The sequence below is a fragment of the Stigmatopora nigra genome, chromosome 22 (assembly GCF_051989575.1).
Source record: "Stigmatopora nigra isolate UIUO_SnigA chromosome 22, RoL_Snig_1.1, whole genome shotgun sequence".
Lineage (NCBI taxonomy): Eukaryota > Metazoa > Chordata > Actinopteri > Syngnathiformes > Syngnathidae > Stigmatopora > Stigmatopora nigra.
The window spans coordinates 1,902,166-1,917,399 of NC_135529.1; the positions used below are offsets into that span (position 1 = coordinate 1,902,166).

At 42.2% G+C, this 15,234-nt stretch overlaps 2 protein-coding genes across 2 annotated transcripts; both read left to right on the forward strand.

The window, feature by feature from the left end:
- Positions 1-455: 455 nt before the first annotated feature.
- Positions 456-7,717, forward strand: LOC144215652 (E3 ubiquitin-protein ligase arih1). Its single transcript, XM_077744706.1, has 14 exons — positions 456-960; positions 2,712-2,779; positions 2,841-2,988; positions 3,229-3,321; positions 3,421-3,476; positions 3,978-4,044; positions 4,171-4,277; positions 4,356-4,398; positions 4,497-4,568; positions 5,015-5,145; positions 5,505-5,562; positions 5,663-5,923; positions 6,103-6,215; positions 6,307-7,717. The coding sequence occupies exons 1-14, from the start codon at positions 673-675 to the stop codon at positions 6,389-6,391; spliced, it is 1,590 nt and encodes a 529-aa protein (XP_077600832.1). The 5' UTR covers positions 456-672; the 3' UTR covers positions 6,392-7,717.
- Positions 7,718-7,859: 142 nt separating this feature from the next.
- Positions 7,860-9,958, forward strand: LOC144215653 (recQ-like DNA helicase BLM). Its single transcript, XM_077744707.1, has 4 exons — positions 7,860-8,525; positions 8,599-8,795; positions 9,255-9,623; positions 9,699-9,958. Exons 1-3 carry the CDS (start codon positions 8,421-8,423, stop codon positions 9,379-9,381), a joined length of 429 nt encoding a protein of 142 aa, XP_077600833.1. The 5' UTR covers positions 7,860-8,420; the 3' UTR covers positions 9,382-9,623; positions 9,699-9,958.
- Positions 9,959-15,234: the final 5,276 nt, after the last annotated feature.

The following is a 15,234-nucleotide window of genomic DNA, read 5'->3' on the forward strand; positions in this document are numbered from 1 at the left end:
TGAATTAAGATGTTATTTTTTTCAATAGACGTCCATCTAGTCACCACCTTAATATGAAATGGTTAAGAAATTCCAAATACTTCACATTATTCCATTCGACTTTAAAAAATCCACTTGTTTAAGAAGCCCCAAAACCGGAAGTGCGTTGGTTTGTTCCCCATCGTAAGTCAGCACATATGCGTTTTGAAATAGAAAATAATAATTTTAAAAAAAAATCAGCACATATGCGTTTTGAAATAGAAAATAATATTTTTTTTTTAAATCTGCAGACATTTTTTATTCCAGCCAGAACTCTTAAAATAATGACTGTTCATCCCAGTAGAGAGAATCTCTAAAGCTTGACGTGTTTTTTGAATTGGACTCTAAATTAGTGTCCGAGCGGGTCTAATAATTTGTAACGTAACGGCAAGCGTTTCGTCACCTTGGGAAGGCTTTAATTAGTAACCGACTATTTTTTTTCGTGGGTTCCTGTACAGCCCGTGTGACGTCACCGCGCCGTCAATTTGTGACGCCGCGTCCCTTTGTTGGCTTAACAGGGGCGACGTTTTGTTGTTATTTTCGCCGCTGCTTGGAAAACAAGCTCGGATCACTTGGCCTCGCGAGCAACCGCGGCAACACTGTGTATATAGACCGCTAGGTGAGTTTGTCACAAGTTGATAAGCGCCCCTAGGAATGGACTCAGACGAGGGTTATAACTATGAATACGACGACGAAGAGGAGGAATGTAGCGATGAGAGCGCCGAAGAGGAGCCCGAGGACGAGACCCTGGAGCTCGGCGAGGTGGAGTTGGTCGATCCCGTCGTGGCCGCCGGGGAGCGGGACGAGTGCGGAGATACGGTCGGAGGCGGCCAAGGCCCCGGCGAGGAGGAGGAGGAGGACTATCGCTTCGAGGTTTTGACCGCAGAACAGATCCTCCAACACATGGTGGAGTGCATCAAGGAAGTCAACGAGGTCATCCAGGTAGGCATTTTTGTCGTGTCACCGTCAAGAAAGACCGAGATCTGGAGCTCCTGATGACCCGTAAACAGGCCGTGCTTGTTAGCTTAGCATTAGCTCTCATGCCGTAGTTTACTTGCTGGAAGTTGACAGGTTAGCCGGGGAGGGCACGGATTGTGGGAAAAGCGGACGCATTGCCCAAGAGCTCATTTTAATCGGCAATCCACGTAAAAAAAATGAATATCGACAAAACTGCATTTTCATCCAGGAAGTAGTCTAATCCCCATTGAGAAGTTAATGCTAGCTTGCTGTTAGCCACCTTGCTCGCTAGAAATTTAGAAGTATCGTGTCTTTTATTTTCCCCCAAATTAAAACATTTCAAGGGCGAGATACAGCACAACCTCGCCAATTTGCTTCCCAATTTTAAGACATGATCGTAAAATTGGTTAAATCAATGGACTCGATGGTATTTTGATCTCTTGTCGAAAAGCTTGGTCATCGAATTAGTTTGTCAGTTGACTACATGGGCAGGACACCTAGGTTAGATCTTTTTTATTTTTTAAATAAATGTTAAAGTGCAGAATGTCACGTTGATTGTTCATTTGATCATTTTGTAACAGGCAAGGTTTTCCGAAGAAACGTAGTGCAGTGGCACCTTCGTGGTGTGGGCCTCCATTTGCTTTCTTGTACGACATGCTACACTTGGGAAAACAACAGTGAAAGCTTCCATGGTTTTATACAAAATGCGCCTGGCAACACCAAACAATGCTTGAAACACATTAAATGTCTTCATCCGTTTGTTATAAACCCTCCCTCTTAATATGAACACAATACAAGCTAGCAATGAATGAGTATTACACTATGGACTAAACAAAGACTCATTTTAAGCATTCTCTTCTAATAATTGAGACAAATAGCTGTTATCTTTTTATTTTTGCAGTGGCCCACTAATACTAAAAAAACACCCTACTCTAACATGATCAATTGAACAAGCACATTTTTCCTGATCATCTTCCATTGTTATGCAAATTTGATGAAAACTAATGTATTTACTGATGGTTAGCCAAAACAAATCTTTTTCCTCATTGTTTTTCCTCATCTGTTAATTGCCGTTTCTGTCATCACTGATCTTGTATCCTCGAGCCACGTAAAATATACAATTTTAATTTATTTTCTATCCAGTCTATCTCTAAGCAGTGAAGTCACATTTCATTTAGTGATAATTTAGAAGAATTCTTAAAAATATATTTATTGTGCAACACAACCTTGTTTTGCACTTGTTTTTGTGTGTGTGTGTGTGTAATGTATGTTTATTATACTCTCTTAAAGTGGGACACGTAGGGCCACGGTATCTGACGCTTAATGAAAGGTATCCAATGAAGTTTCCAGTGGTCTAATAAGGCAATGCCATGTGACACAAAATGACGCGTGTTCTATTGCATAGGTATCCAATGGTTGTGCAGTGTTCTTGGCACATAGTGCATAAAATAAATATATCACTACAAAGTGCATAAATCTTTGTCAGGTGTTCGAAACAATGTCAAGGATAAATTGTTTCAAATATGACTCTTATTAGACTGATCTGTTAAATACATGTGGTGGTGTGGAAAAATGTTTTGAGGTATTTTAATCATTGATGAAATTTAATCATAATGTTGACATTATTGGGGCATGCTTTTGTAGCTATTCCCAAAATGTACTGAATGCCAGTCTGAGTACCAAAAAATGTCAATGGGAATAATCAGAAATTATCACTCCTTTCTTGATTTCCCTAGAATCCTGCTACAATTACGCGCATTCTCCTTAGTCACTTCAACTGGGATAAGGAAAAACTCATGGAGAGGTAATGGCAATATTTAATGTTCATGTTGGCCTAGCAAGTTGACTTATTTTTCTCCACACAGGTATTTTGATGGTAACCTTGACAAGCTTTTCTCCGAGTGTCACGTCATCAACCCCAGCAAGAAACCCCGGATCCGTCCTCCCATTAACACCAGATCATCGGCACAGGACATGCCGTGTCAGATCTGCTATCTGAATTTCCCAAACTCCGTGAGTGATCAAAATGATACTATTCATCAAGTTTTTAAGTGTATATAATAGCATTAAATACGCAATTCTATCCCATGAGTTAACATTTGTTTCTTGTGTGCCAAATTTAGAAGACATTTATTTTGACTTGGACTTCAAATACATCACATAATACAATGTGGGCAAACCTTATGTTGCTCATGTTTTGCTGGGTTCTGTTTTCAAGGCTTTGAAGGTTAATACGTTTGTGTTTTTTTACAGTATTTTACCGGCTTGGAGTGTGGACACAAGTTCTGCATGCAATGTTGGGGCGATTACCTAACGACTAAAATAATAGAAGAAGGAATGGGGCAGGTATACAACCTATTTTTATATTTAAAAATAAATAAATAAAGCAAATGTCAGTGTTTGCATTGAATCAATTACAACGTGCCCTTTGTTTTTCCTTCTCAGACCATTTCATGTCCTGCTCATAGTTGTGACATTTTGGTTGATGACAACACAGTCATGTAAGTATTCTTTCTTGTAGTTATCGTTTGGAGGACAATTTTATGGTCAAAAACTGACATTCTATTTCTCTCTGAAATATAATTTCATGAGTCCACTGTTTATATCCTTGGGTCAGTAACTCATTTAGTCCTCACCCTGACTCTTAAGGCAGACAGTAATTGTCTTAACCTACATAGCAATGTCTCCTACTAACAGGATATATGATGGTCTAATTGATCCATTGGCAGTGCAAAATTGTCTTTCTTAAAACAGAATAAAAATATTGTTTTCAGATGTACTCTTATTTTGTATACAAATGATGGTTGACAATCATATATGAAACAAACCTGATAACATTGCAACCCAAAAAGCTGTTGGTCTCCAAACAACTTTTTTTTTTCAAATTGTGTAATGATCTGTCAGTTGGCTTTCCAGAAACCTCCCCGAATAATTGTTTCACTGTCTGCATGAAGTCTACTAGTTTTATGAAACACTAACAAATCATATGACTTTTCTTACAGGCGCCTCATAACAGATTCAAAAGTCAAGTTGAAGTACCAGCATTTAATTACAAATAGTTTTGTAGAGGTAAGATGGATTTTTTTTCCCCTCAGGAAATGTCAAACACCATGAGTTTAAAATTTGAACAAATTCTTATTGAAATGGACCCACTGTACTTTGAAGTATAACATGTGTATTTTGTGTCATTTATAGTGCAATCGACTGTTAAAGTGGTGTCCCGCTCCAGACTGCCATCACGTCGTTAAAGTCCAGTATCCAGATGCCAAACCAGTGAGGTGCAAGTGTGGCCGGCAGTTCTGGTATGAGAAAGACAAACATGGGAAAAAAAAGTGTGCTGTGTCAAATGTGTACCACTGATACATTTTCAATCTCTGCAGCTTCAACTGTGGGGAGAACTGGCACGATCCGGTCAAGTGTAAAGTATGAGCAAATATTTATTGCTCCACACATGAAGTTTTTTGATGAAGAGTAGAGTTGCATTAATGGTTTTGACACATTTTTTTTTTTTACATTTACAGTGGCTAAGAAAGTGGATTAAAAAATGTGACGATGACAGTGAAACTTCAAACTGGATTGCTGCAAATACAAAGGTAAACTCAAATAACCCCAATCTGCCTTTGCATTCAGACTCGTGTTTCAGTTTATTTGCCACTTTCGGGCTTAAGAATGCCAAAAATCGTTGTCATGGCAAATAATTGTGGTTTTGTTCCCTTCCCTTGCCTTGTTGGCTGGTGTCGGCTGTAGTCAGATCTAACTTATAAATCTCGTAGGCTAAGCACAGATCAACTGAGAGGGCGGTCAGTAAAATGGGTCAGGTTGGAGATAAGATGGTTGTATTCCTATTTGTGTCAGCATAATCAGCAGAAGAAACCCTCGCTCCACTCTCCCACATGATAAACTACATGCGCTGTCCCGGTGCCTTTTCTCTCTTCATACACACTAGAATTAGAAAACCTGTTAAGATTTTGACTTTAATGTGTGCTGCAGGTGAACAAAGCGTGATCTAAAATTGAAATCTACCCTCTATTTTTTTAAGGAGTGTCCAAAGTGCCATGTGACCATAGAAAAAGACGGTGGGTGCAATCACATGGTTTGTCGGAACCAGAACTGCAAAGCGGAGTTCTGCTGGGTCTGCCTGGGTCCATGGGAACCACATGGTTCTGCTTGGTAAATTGATTTTTGAATTACTACTTGTGGAACAATTCTTCCGTTGGGTAGCATTATAGAGTGCCAGCATTTTTTTTAGGGTTGTAAAATTCAAAGAATTTCAGTGTTTGAAACTTAGTATTGTAATTTGTGAGAATGAATATGATTCCACTGAGGAATGAGGGGACTTCAACTTTGTTAAATTCCACACTGAACATTTGAGTTTCCTCTAATTTTGTTTTAAGTGTAGTGATCCCTTAAGTTTCAAACACTTCAATTATGGCCATTCTAAGAGAGATGAAATCTACAAACTGGATCTGGAATGTTAGCCATCCCTACCAATAGCGGCGGCATGTGACACACTGTGTGATACATTTTAGGTACAATTGCAATCGCTACAATGAAGACGATGCCAAGGCCGCCAGAGACGCACAAGAGGTAGTAGTTTTTTTTCTTCTTTTATTTGGTGGCAAGAGCCATCCAGTTTTCCCTTTCCGAATCTATGACAACTGGTGATGCAAATGTTTACTGTGTGCAGCGCTCGAGGGCGGCCTTGCAGAGGTACCTGTTCTACTGCAACCGCTACATGAACCACATGCAGAGCCTGCGCTTTGAGCACAAGCTGTACGCTCAGGTCAAGCAGAAGATGGAGGAGATGCAGCAGCACAACATGTCCTGGATCGAGGTGCAATTCCTGAAGAAGGCGGTGGACGTGTTGTGCCAGTGCCGCTCCACGCTCATGTTCACTTACGTCTTTGCCTTCTACCTCAAGAAGAACAACCAGTCGATTATTTTTGAGGTAAGACGCAAAATGTCCGATTAGCCTGCGAGAGGAAAGGAACTCTTTGCTTTCCGACTTCGCTCGTGTCCGTCCGGCCTGCCATCTGTAGGCATTGCTTCAGCTTTCAATTATCTAGCTTCCCCCACCAGAAGCGTAATTTTTCTCCAGTCAAACGGAACTGCCCGTCTCTTTTACAGAACAACCAGGCCGACTTGGAAAACGCCACTGAAGTGCTGTCAGGCTACCTAGAACGAGACATCTCACAGGATTCCTTGCAGGACATAAAGCAAAAAGTACAAGACAAGTACAGGTCAGTATGCGGAGATGGGCGGCGGAGCGAGACCTCAACGGGTCGGACTCTTGACGGCGCTGTGGTTTATGGCGCGTCTCCCGTGTGGCAGATACTGCGAGAGCCGGCGACGAGTTCTACTCCAGCACGTGCACGAAGGCTACGAGAAGGACTTGTGGGAGTACATTGAGGATTGAGGACACGTCCCAATACTTTGGACTCTGGAGTATCTTGACATAATAAGAGCGCTGATGCAAATTGGTCAGGGCAGGACGGGCCTTCTGCTGCCTCTTTTGGCAAAACTACCACTTTTGCATCCCTTTTCTTTAACAATGTGGAAGTAAATTATATTTAAATAAAAAGGTAGAGTAATAAAACAAGTGTACTACAGTATTGTTAGCAGCAGAAAGTCCATCTTAAATACGTACATCCTCTTTTGGTTTGTATTGGTAACACTTCCCATCAGCTACCTTCTTTTCCCCCCGTTTTTTTTTTTTTTTTGACTTGTGAATTTTCTCTTAAATCTTTTTGTTTGTTCGTTTTCCCCATTAGTGTGAACACGTTTTAAACACAGCTTTAATCGTCCCGGCCATGTTTGCAGTCTTGGCGAGGTCCTTTTGTGTGGTGAGCTGATTGTAAAGGGGCAAAGACATTTCATAAAAAACAAGATGATAATGAAAAAAAGAAACGCAAGCCTGTTTTTTTTCCTGTTTTTTTTTTCCCCAGTTTGTAAATAGCCCAAATGCATGGAAGTCAATGGGCAAGTGGCACGCGTTTGCATCGTTTTGACCTATTTATTCTTTCCAAACATTGTTAAAGGTGTTGGCAATAGAGAGCAGCGCACAGGTGACCTCACCAGGAGCTCCGAATGGACACTACTAGAAAACCATGTTGTCAAGAAACTGGAGGTTTGAAAAGGTGTCAACGCGCGTCCGCTTGATATTGCTTCTTCTAACTGCCGCCCTGCTTAACTCACTCAAAACTTGTTTTAGAGCCAAACTGAGTGACATTCACTCTTTTTTTCTTTTGTTGCTGTCTGCGCTCCACTCGTACCTGACACGGAATGTCGTGAAAGGATGGATGTGACTCCTCGAAGGGGGAGATTGAACATCGTTTAAAATGGAGACATGCCACCAATGTAGGACAAGTTTGCAATTTGTCACGCTTAAGGTTGGTTTTGATTTTTAAAATTTGTACGGGAGGATGAAATGTCAGTGCCCCAGTGCTGCAGGTTTTGAACTGCTCCGCTTGTAAATGCTCTCCCTTCATGTTTGTGGAACACGCCGGCCCTCTGCGCAGAGGACGCGCATGTTCAGGCACTGATCAAAGTTAAGGGATTGACAAGTGTGTCAATAATCCTTAACCCCCAAAAAATTGTTTAAAAAAAAATTTAAAGGCCCTAGTCTCAGGATTAAGGTGCCTGGGGTCAGTCCCAAAATGCTTATGTGTTCAGACTTCTTATTTTATCCTAGCAAATTATAAACTGTATTGTTTATTTGAATAAATGTCATGGGAAAATCTAATATTCAGCAGTTTGCGTGTGTTATTAGTGTAGCCTTGCTTCACTTTGCGTGTTGCAATGTTATGGCCTTAACATGTGTAATTTGCTTAATTTGAAAGTTGACGTGGCAATTTTGTAATTTTCAACAGGCCTTCATTATTTTTTGTAAAAGCCCCTTTGTGGAAAAGTAAGGGGTGAAATTCTGCTAAGAGTGGGCTTAAAATTCTAATCAATAATTGCCACCAAGGATGGTGTCCCCACTTTAAATTTTAGGAAGAAGAAAAAAACAGGATTCAGTAAACTCTTTAACTGACTGACAATATAACTAATAATTCAACTCTTTGACTTATTGTGAACTTCTTTGCAGATCAGGCACTGGTTAAAATGTCAAGAAATCCAGAAGAATCAAAATGCTCCTGATGGTGAAACAAGACACATTTTTATAAAAGACATTCAACAGTGGTATTTAAAGACAGAAAATGCACACCTGTGGGAAAAAAACAGGAGCTCTCGTAATGAAAGCTATTGAGTGGTTTTGTTTTTTGTGTTGACAGCTTGCATCATCCAGGTCATTGGTTGATCAGTGTTCATCTTTGAAGTTTTTGTGGGGAGATATCCTCCTCTATAATGAGCCATCCTTTTAAACACGGGCGTCGGCGACCGCGGCTACTGACCAATCGTGACCTCTTTCCCTCTCGTTGGCAGTGCGATACGACTGCGACAACATGGCCATGAGCCTCCAGCGAGCCGGACTCACTGCGCTGGCTTATCACGCAAGCCTGAGCGACACCGAGCGTGAACACAAGTGGATCATCCAGGACGGCTGCCAGGTGGGTTCACCCTGAGACCATCCTCAAACCGCCTTCCCTTCCCATTTTAACCGATGTCTGTCCTCTCGAGCAGGTGATTTGCGCCACCATTGCTTTCGGCATGGGCATCGACAAGCCCGACGTGCGCTACGTGATCCACGCGAGTCTGCCTAAATCGATGGAAGGCTACTACCAAGAGTCCGGGAGGGCCGGTAGGGTCTGGGAGATATTTCACTGCATTCTCTTCTACTGCTTACCCCGACGTGCACCGCATCAGAAGGATTATCAACAGTATGTGAAAGTCATGCAATCATACTTGCACCGTGATTCTTTTCTGCTCTGAAATCGTAGTTGCTCTACGCTTCTTTCTAACGACATTGAATCGAGAGGGTGACAAAAAACACCAAGGCCACTCACTTCGACAACCTGCAGAGCATGGTGCAGTTGTGCGAGAACATGTCTGTCTGTGTTTGGAATTGAGTGGATGGCTGTAGTCTACCTTAGAAGAAAACTCATTCGTTTAACATGTAATTGCTTGCTTGCTATATTTTTCTTACTACAATTCACGTTTTTCTATTTTGGCCAGGTAAACGTTGTTTTTTTTCTTAATCTTTTTATTTACTTTTAACACTCAGGACTGGTGGTAAGATGTTCGTCTTTCTAAGGCGATACTCAAGATGAAGACTGTCTCGGAATACCGTCAACTGAGTTCATTTAGCGATACGTCTTCTTTCATTTTTGCATCCGCAGAGCGGCTGTCCTCCGACTCGGAAGTTCTTTTACAAATCGGCGGCGTGACCAAAGACAAGTGGGAGAAGTATGGTGGCGAGGTTATCAAGGTCTTGGAGAAGTACTCGGTGTGGCAAAATCCCAGTAAAAGACGCGCGCGACGCTTCCTGACGCCGCCCCTCCGCGCCAATGCGTTTTGCTCAACCAATGCAGTCAAAACAGTAAACGAAGTTGCGGGAGATGGCTGTATCGACACCACACGAGGTTGCTCTGCCGACGAATGCGGGGCTGCCTACTCAACAACAAATTGCTCAAGGGCAGAAAAGGAAGAAAATCCCTTTCTTCAAGTACAACATAAAGAGAAGTATACGCAGGAGCCGGCTCTGCAGGGTCTGTTTTTCCATTACCGTCGTTAACCCTGTACTTTCCCTTAACTATTTATTTACACATTTTCTCCTCCATCAGACAAGGTTCCGTCAGCAATAAATCGCGGGCCTCCAGAGGGAGCCAGGACTGGAAATCAGTCACGAGATGCCACGGGTGACACGACATCGGGAAGAACGTTGGGACTCGGGGCGGGTGCCAAGCTTTTTCTCACATGTAATTGCTGATTATGATACAAAGCTCTACTTTTTTTTTCTAATTTATGATGTTCAAAGTGTACATTTTTGTATTATATTTTTTGTACTATTTTGTAAAATTCATCGAGTAAATCTGCTACTCTACTGATTTTTCTTGATCTTTTTCTTTAAAAGTTTCGCTCGAGCGAACTGATTGGCCGGGAGAATTGAGCGAGCTGATTGGCCGGGAGAATCGAGCGATCTGGTTGGCCGGGAGAATCGAGCGATCTGGTTGGCCGGGAGAATCGAGCGATCTGGTTGGCCGAGGGAATCTGGCCAATCAGGTCGCTCGATTCCCTCGGCCAATCAGGTCGCTCGATTCCCTCGGCCAATCAGAGCGCTCGATTCCCTCGGCCAATCAGAGGGCTCGATTCCCTCGGCCAATCAGAGGGCTCGATTCCCTCGGCCAATCAGAGGGCTCGATTCCCTCGGCCAATCAGAGGGCTCGATTCCCTCGGCCAATCAGAGGGCTCGATTCCCTCGGCCAATCAGAGGGCTCGATTCCCTCGGCCAATCAGAGGGCTCGATTCCCTCGGCCAATCAGAGGGCTCGATTCCCTCGGCCAATCAGATGGCTCGATTCCCTCGGCCAATCAGATGGCTCGATTCCCATGGCCAATCAGATGGCTCGATTCCCTCGGCCAATCAGATGGCTCGATTCAGCTGATTGGCCGAGGGAATCGGGCGATCTGATTGGCCGAGGGAATCGGGCGATCTGATTGGCCGAGGGAATCGGGCGATCTGATTGGCCGAGGGAATCGGGCGATCTGATTGGCCGAGGGAATCGGGCGATCTGATTGGCCGAGGGAATCGGGCGATCTGATTGGCCGAGGGAATCGGGCGATCTGATTGGCCGAGGGAATCGGGCGATCTGATTGGCCGAGGGAATCGGGCGATCTGATTGGCCGAGGGAATCGGGCGATCTGATTGGCCGAGGGAATCGGGCGATCTGATTGGCCGAGGGAATCGGGCGATCTGATTGGCCGAGGGAATCGGGCGATCTGATTGGCCGAGGGAATCGGGCGATCTGATTGGCCGAGGGAATCGGGCGATCTGATTGGCCGAGGGAATCGGGCGATCTGATTGGCCGAGGGAATCGGGCGATCTGATTGGCCGAGGGAATCGGGCGATCTGATTGGCCGAGGGAATCGGGCGATCTGATTGGCCGAGGGAATCGGGCGATCTGATTGGCCGAGGGAATCGGGCGATCTGATTGGCCGAGGGAATCGGGCGATCTGATTGGCCGAGGGAATCGGGGGATCTGATTGGCCGAGGGAATCGGGGGATCTGAATGGCCGAGGGAATCGGGGGATCTGATTGGCCGAGGGAATCGGGGGATCTGATTGGCCGAGGGAATCGGGGGATCTGATTGGCCGAGGGAATCGGGGGATCTGATTGGCCGAGGGAATCGGGGGATCTGATTGGCCGAGGGAATCGGGGGATCTGATTGGCCGAGGGAATCGGGGGATCTGATTGGCCGAGGGAATCGGGGGATCTGATTGGCCGAGGGAATCGGGGGATCTGATTGGCCGAGGGAATCGGGGGATCTGATTGGCCGAGGGAATCGGGGGATCTGATTGGCCGAGGGAATCGGGCGATCTGATTGGCCGAGGGAATCGGGGGATCTGATTGGCCGAGGGAATCGGGCGATCTGATTGGCCGAGGGAATCGGGCGATCTGATTGGCCGAGGGAATCGGGCGATCTGATTGGCCGAGGGAATCGGGCGATCTGATTGGCCGAGGGAATCGGGCGATCTGATTGGCCGAGGGAATCGGGCGATCTGATTGGCCGAGGGAATCGGGCGATCTGATTGGCCGAGGGAATCGGGCGATCTGATTGGCCGAGGGAATCGGGCGATCTGATTGGCCGAGGGAATCGAGGGATCTGATTGGCCGAGGGAATCGAGCGATCTGATTGGCCGAGGGAATCGAGCGATCTGATTGGCCGAGGCAATCGAGCGATCTGATTGGCCGAGGGAATCGAGCGATCTGATTGGCCGAGGGAATCGAGCGATCTGATTGCTCGATCGCTCGATTCCCTCGGCCAATCAGATCGCTCAATTCCCTCGGCCAATCATACCGCTCGACATAGTATAGTAAGGCTTTTTCCCTTAAAAAAAACGACATAGTATAGTCAGGCTTTTTCTTCAAAAAAACGACATAGTATAGTAAGGCTTTTTGATTCAAAAAATGACATAGTATAGTAAGGCTTTCTCTTTAAAAAAACGACATAGTATAGTAAGGCTTTTTTCTTCGAAAAAACGACATAGTATAGTAAGGCTTTTTTCTTCGAAAAAACGACATAGTATAGTAAGGTTTTTTTCTTCAAAAAAACGACATAGTATAGTAAGGCTTTTTGATTCAAAAAATGACATAGTATAGTAAGGCTTTTTTCTTCGAAAAAAAACGACATAGTATAGTAAGGCTTTTTGATTAAAAAAATGACAGTATAGTAAGGCTTTTTTTATCGAAAAAAACGACATAGTATAGTAAGGCTTTTTTCTTCGAAAAACGACATAGTATAGTAAGGCTTTTTGATTCAAAAAATGACATAGTATAGTAAGGCTTTTTCTTAAAAAAAAAACGACATAGTATAGTAAGGCTTTTTTCGTCGAAAAAACGACATAGTATAGTATACTATGTCGTTTTTTCGACGAAAAAAGCCTTACTATACTATGTCGTTTTTTTGAAGAAAAAGCCTAACTATACTATGTCGTTTTTTTGAATCAAAAAGCCTTACTATACTATGTCGTTTTTTTAATTAAAAAGCCTTACTATACTATGTCGTCTTTTTTGAAGAAAAAGCCTTACTATACTATGTCATTTTTTGAATCAAAAAGCCTTACTATACTATGTCGTTTTTTTGAAGAAAAAAGCCTTACTATACTGTCGTTTTTTCAAAGAAAAAAGCCTTACTATACTATGTCGTTTTTTCGAAGAAAAAAGCCTTACTATACTATGTCGTTTTTTCGAAGAAAAAAGCCTTACTATACTATGTCGTTTTTTGAAGAAAAAGCCTTACTATACTATGTCGTTTTTTGAAGAAAAAGCCTTACTATACTATGTCGTTTTTTGAAGAAAAAGCCTTACTATACTATGTCGTTTTTTGAATCAAAAAGCTTTACTATACTATGTCGTTTTGTGAATTAAAAAGCTTTACTATACTATGTCGTTTTGTGAATTAAAAAGCCTTACTATACTATGTTGTTTTTTTTGAAGAAAAAGCCTAACTATACTATGTCGTTCTTTTGAATCAAAAAGCCTTACTATACTATGTTGTTTTTTGAAGAAAAAAGCCTTACTATACTATGTTGTTTTTTCGAAAAAAAAGCCTTACTATACTATGTCGTTTTTTTAAAAAAAAAGCCTTACTATACTATGTCATTTTTTGAATCAAAAAGCCTTAATATACTATGTTGTTTTTTCGAAAAAAAAGCCTTACTATACTATGTCGTTTTTTTGAAGAAAAAAGCCTTACTATACTATGTCGGTTTTTTGAAAAAAAAAGCCTTACTATACTATGTCGTTTTTTCGAAGAAAAAAGCCTTACTATACTATGTCGTTTTTTTTCGAAGAAAAAGGCCTTACTATACTATGTCGTTTTTTGAAGAAAAAGCCTTACTATACTATGTCGTTTTTTGAAGAAAAAGCCTTACTATACTATGTCGTTTTTTGAAGAAAAAGCCTTACTATACTATGTCGTTTTTTGAAGAAAAAGCTTTACTATACTATGTCGTTTTGTGAATTAAAAAGCCTTACTATATTATGTCGTTTTTTTAAGAAAAAGCCTTACTATACTATGTCGTTTTTTCGAAGAAAAAAGCCTTACTATACTATGTCGTTTTTTTTCGAAGAAAAAGGCCTTACTATACTATGTCGTTTTTTGAAGAAAAAGCCTTACTATACTATGTCGTTTTTTGAAGAAAAAGCCTTACTATACTATGTCGTTTTTTGAAGAAAAAGCTTTACTATACTATGTCGTTTTTTGAAGAAAAAGCTTTACTATACTATGTCGTTTTGTGAATTAAAAAGCCTTACTATACTATGTCGTTTATTTGAAGAAAAAGCCTTACTATACTATGTCGTTTTTTTGGAAGAAAAAAGCCTTACTATCCTATGTTGTTTTTTTGAAGAAAAAAGCCTTACTATACTATGTCGTTTGTTCGAAGAGAAAAGCCTTACTATACTATGTCGTTTTTTTTCGAAGAAAAAAGCCTAACTATACTGTCATTTTTTGAATCAAAAAGCTTTACTATACTATGTTGTTTTTTTGAAGAAAAAGCCTTACTATACTATGTCATTTTTTGAATCAAAAAGCCTTACTATAGATCGGCCAATCAGCTTAGCATAGCTTAGCATAGCTTAGCATAGCTTAGCATAGCTTAGCATATCTTACTATAGCTTAGCGTAGCATAGTTTAGCCTAGCGTAGCTTTGCATAGCTCTGTGTAGCTTAGCATAGCTTAGCATATCTTAGCGTAGTTTAGCGTAGCCTAGTGTAGCTTAGCATAGTTTAGCATATCTTAGCATAGCTTGGCATATTTTAGCATAGCTTAGCATAACATAGCTTAGCATATCTTAGCATAGCTTAGAAAAAGAAAATCAGACATAGGCATTGTCGTCATCATTGACTTGACAAAAAGCCTAGTAGTCATCATACCCTCAGCAGCGTAGTACGAAATTGTATAGTGCTTCTCCACAAGTCCATCTTCCCAGGCCAGACACATTTATGACATTTATTTATGACATATTCATACTTGTTAGCTCTCCGCCTTGAACGCCATTTTCCGGCGACTGCAAGTTGCCTCACCGATGCCAACAAGAATAAGATGGATCACTTACCTCTGTCTTTATACATACCCTCCCTCAGTCAGCCTGTGGAAGGCAGATCTGCGCCAAACGACTTTCCTGTTACTTCATTTCGACTTGACTTAATTTCATAGTAGGGATATGTGTTGTCGTCACGTCACGTGTTGCTGCAGGTTCAGAGACCTGATGGCTGTTGGGAAAAAGCTGTCATTGAGCCTGTTTGTCCGTGCTTTGTAGGACCTGTAGCGTCTACCAGATGGAAGCAACTGGAACAGGTCGTGTCCAGGGTGGTATGGCTCTCCAACAATGGACCCGGCTCTTCTGAGGTATCGGGGGTTGGCAATGTCTTCTAGTGATGGCAGAGAGCATCTTCTGGGCAGTGTTTATCACCCTTAGTATGGCTTTTTTGTCTGCTGCCGTGCTTCCGGTATACTACACTGTAATGCCGTAAGTCAGGATGCTCTCCACTAGATAACTAGCATAGCTTAGCATAGCTTAGCATAGTTTAGCATAGCTTAGCATAGCTTAGCATAGCTTGGCATAGCTTGGCATAGCTTGGCATAGCTTGGCATAG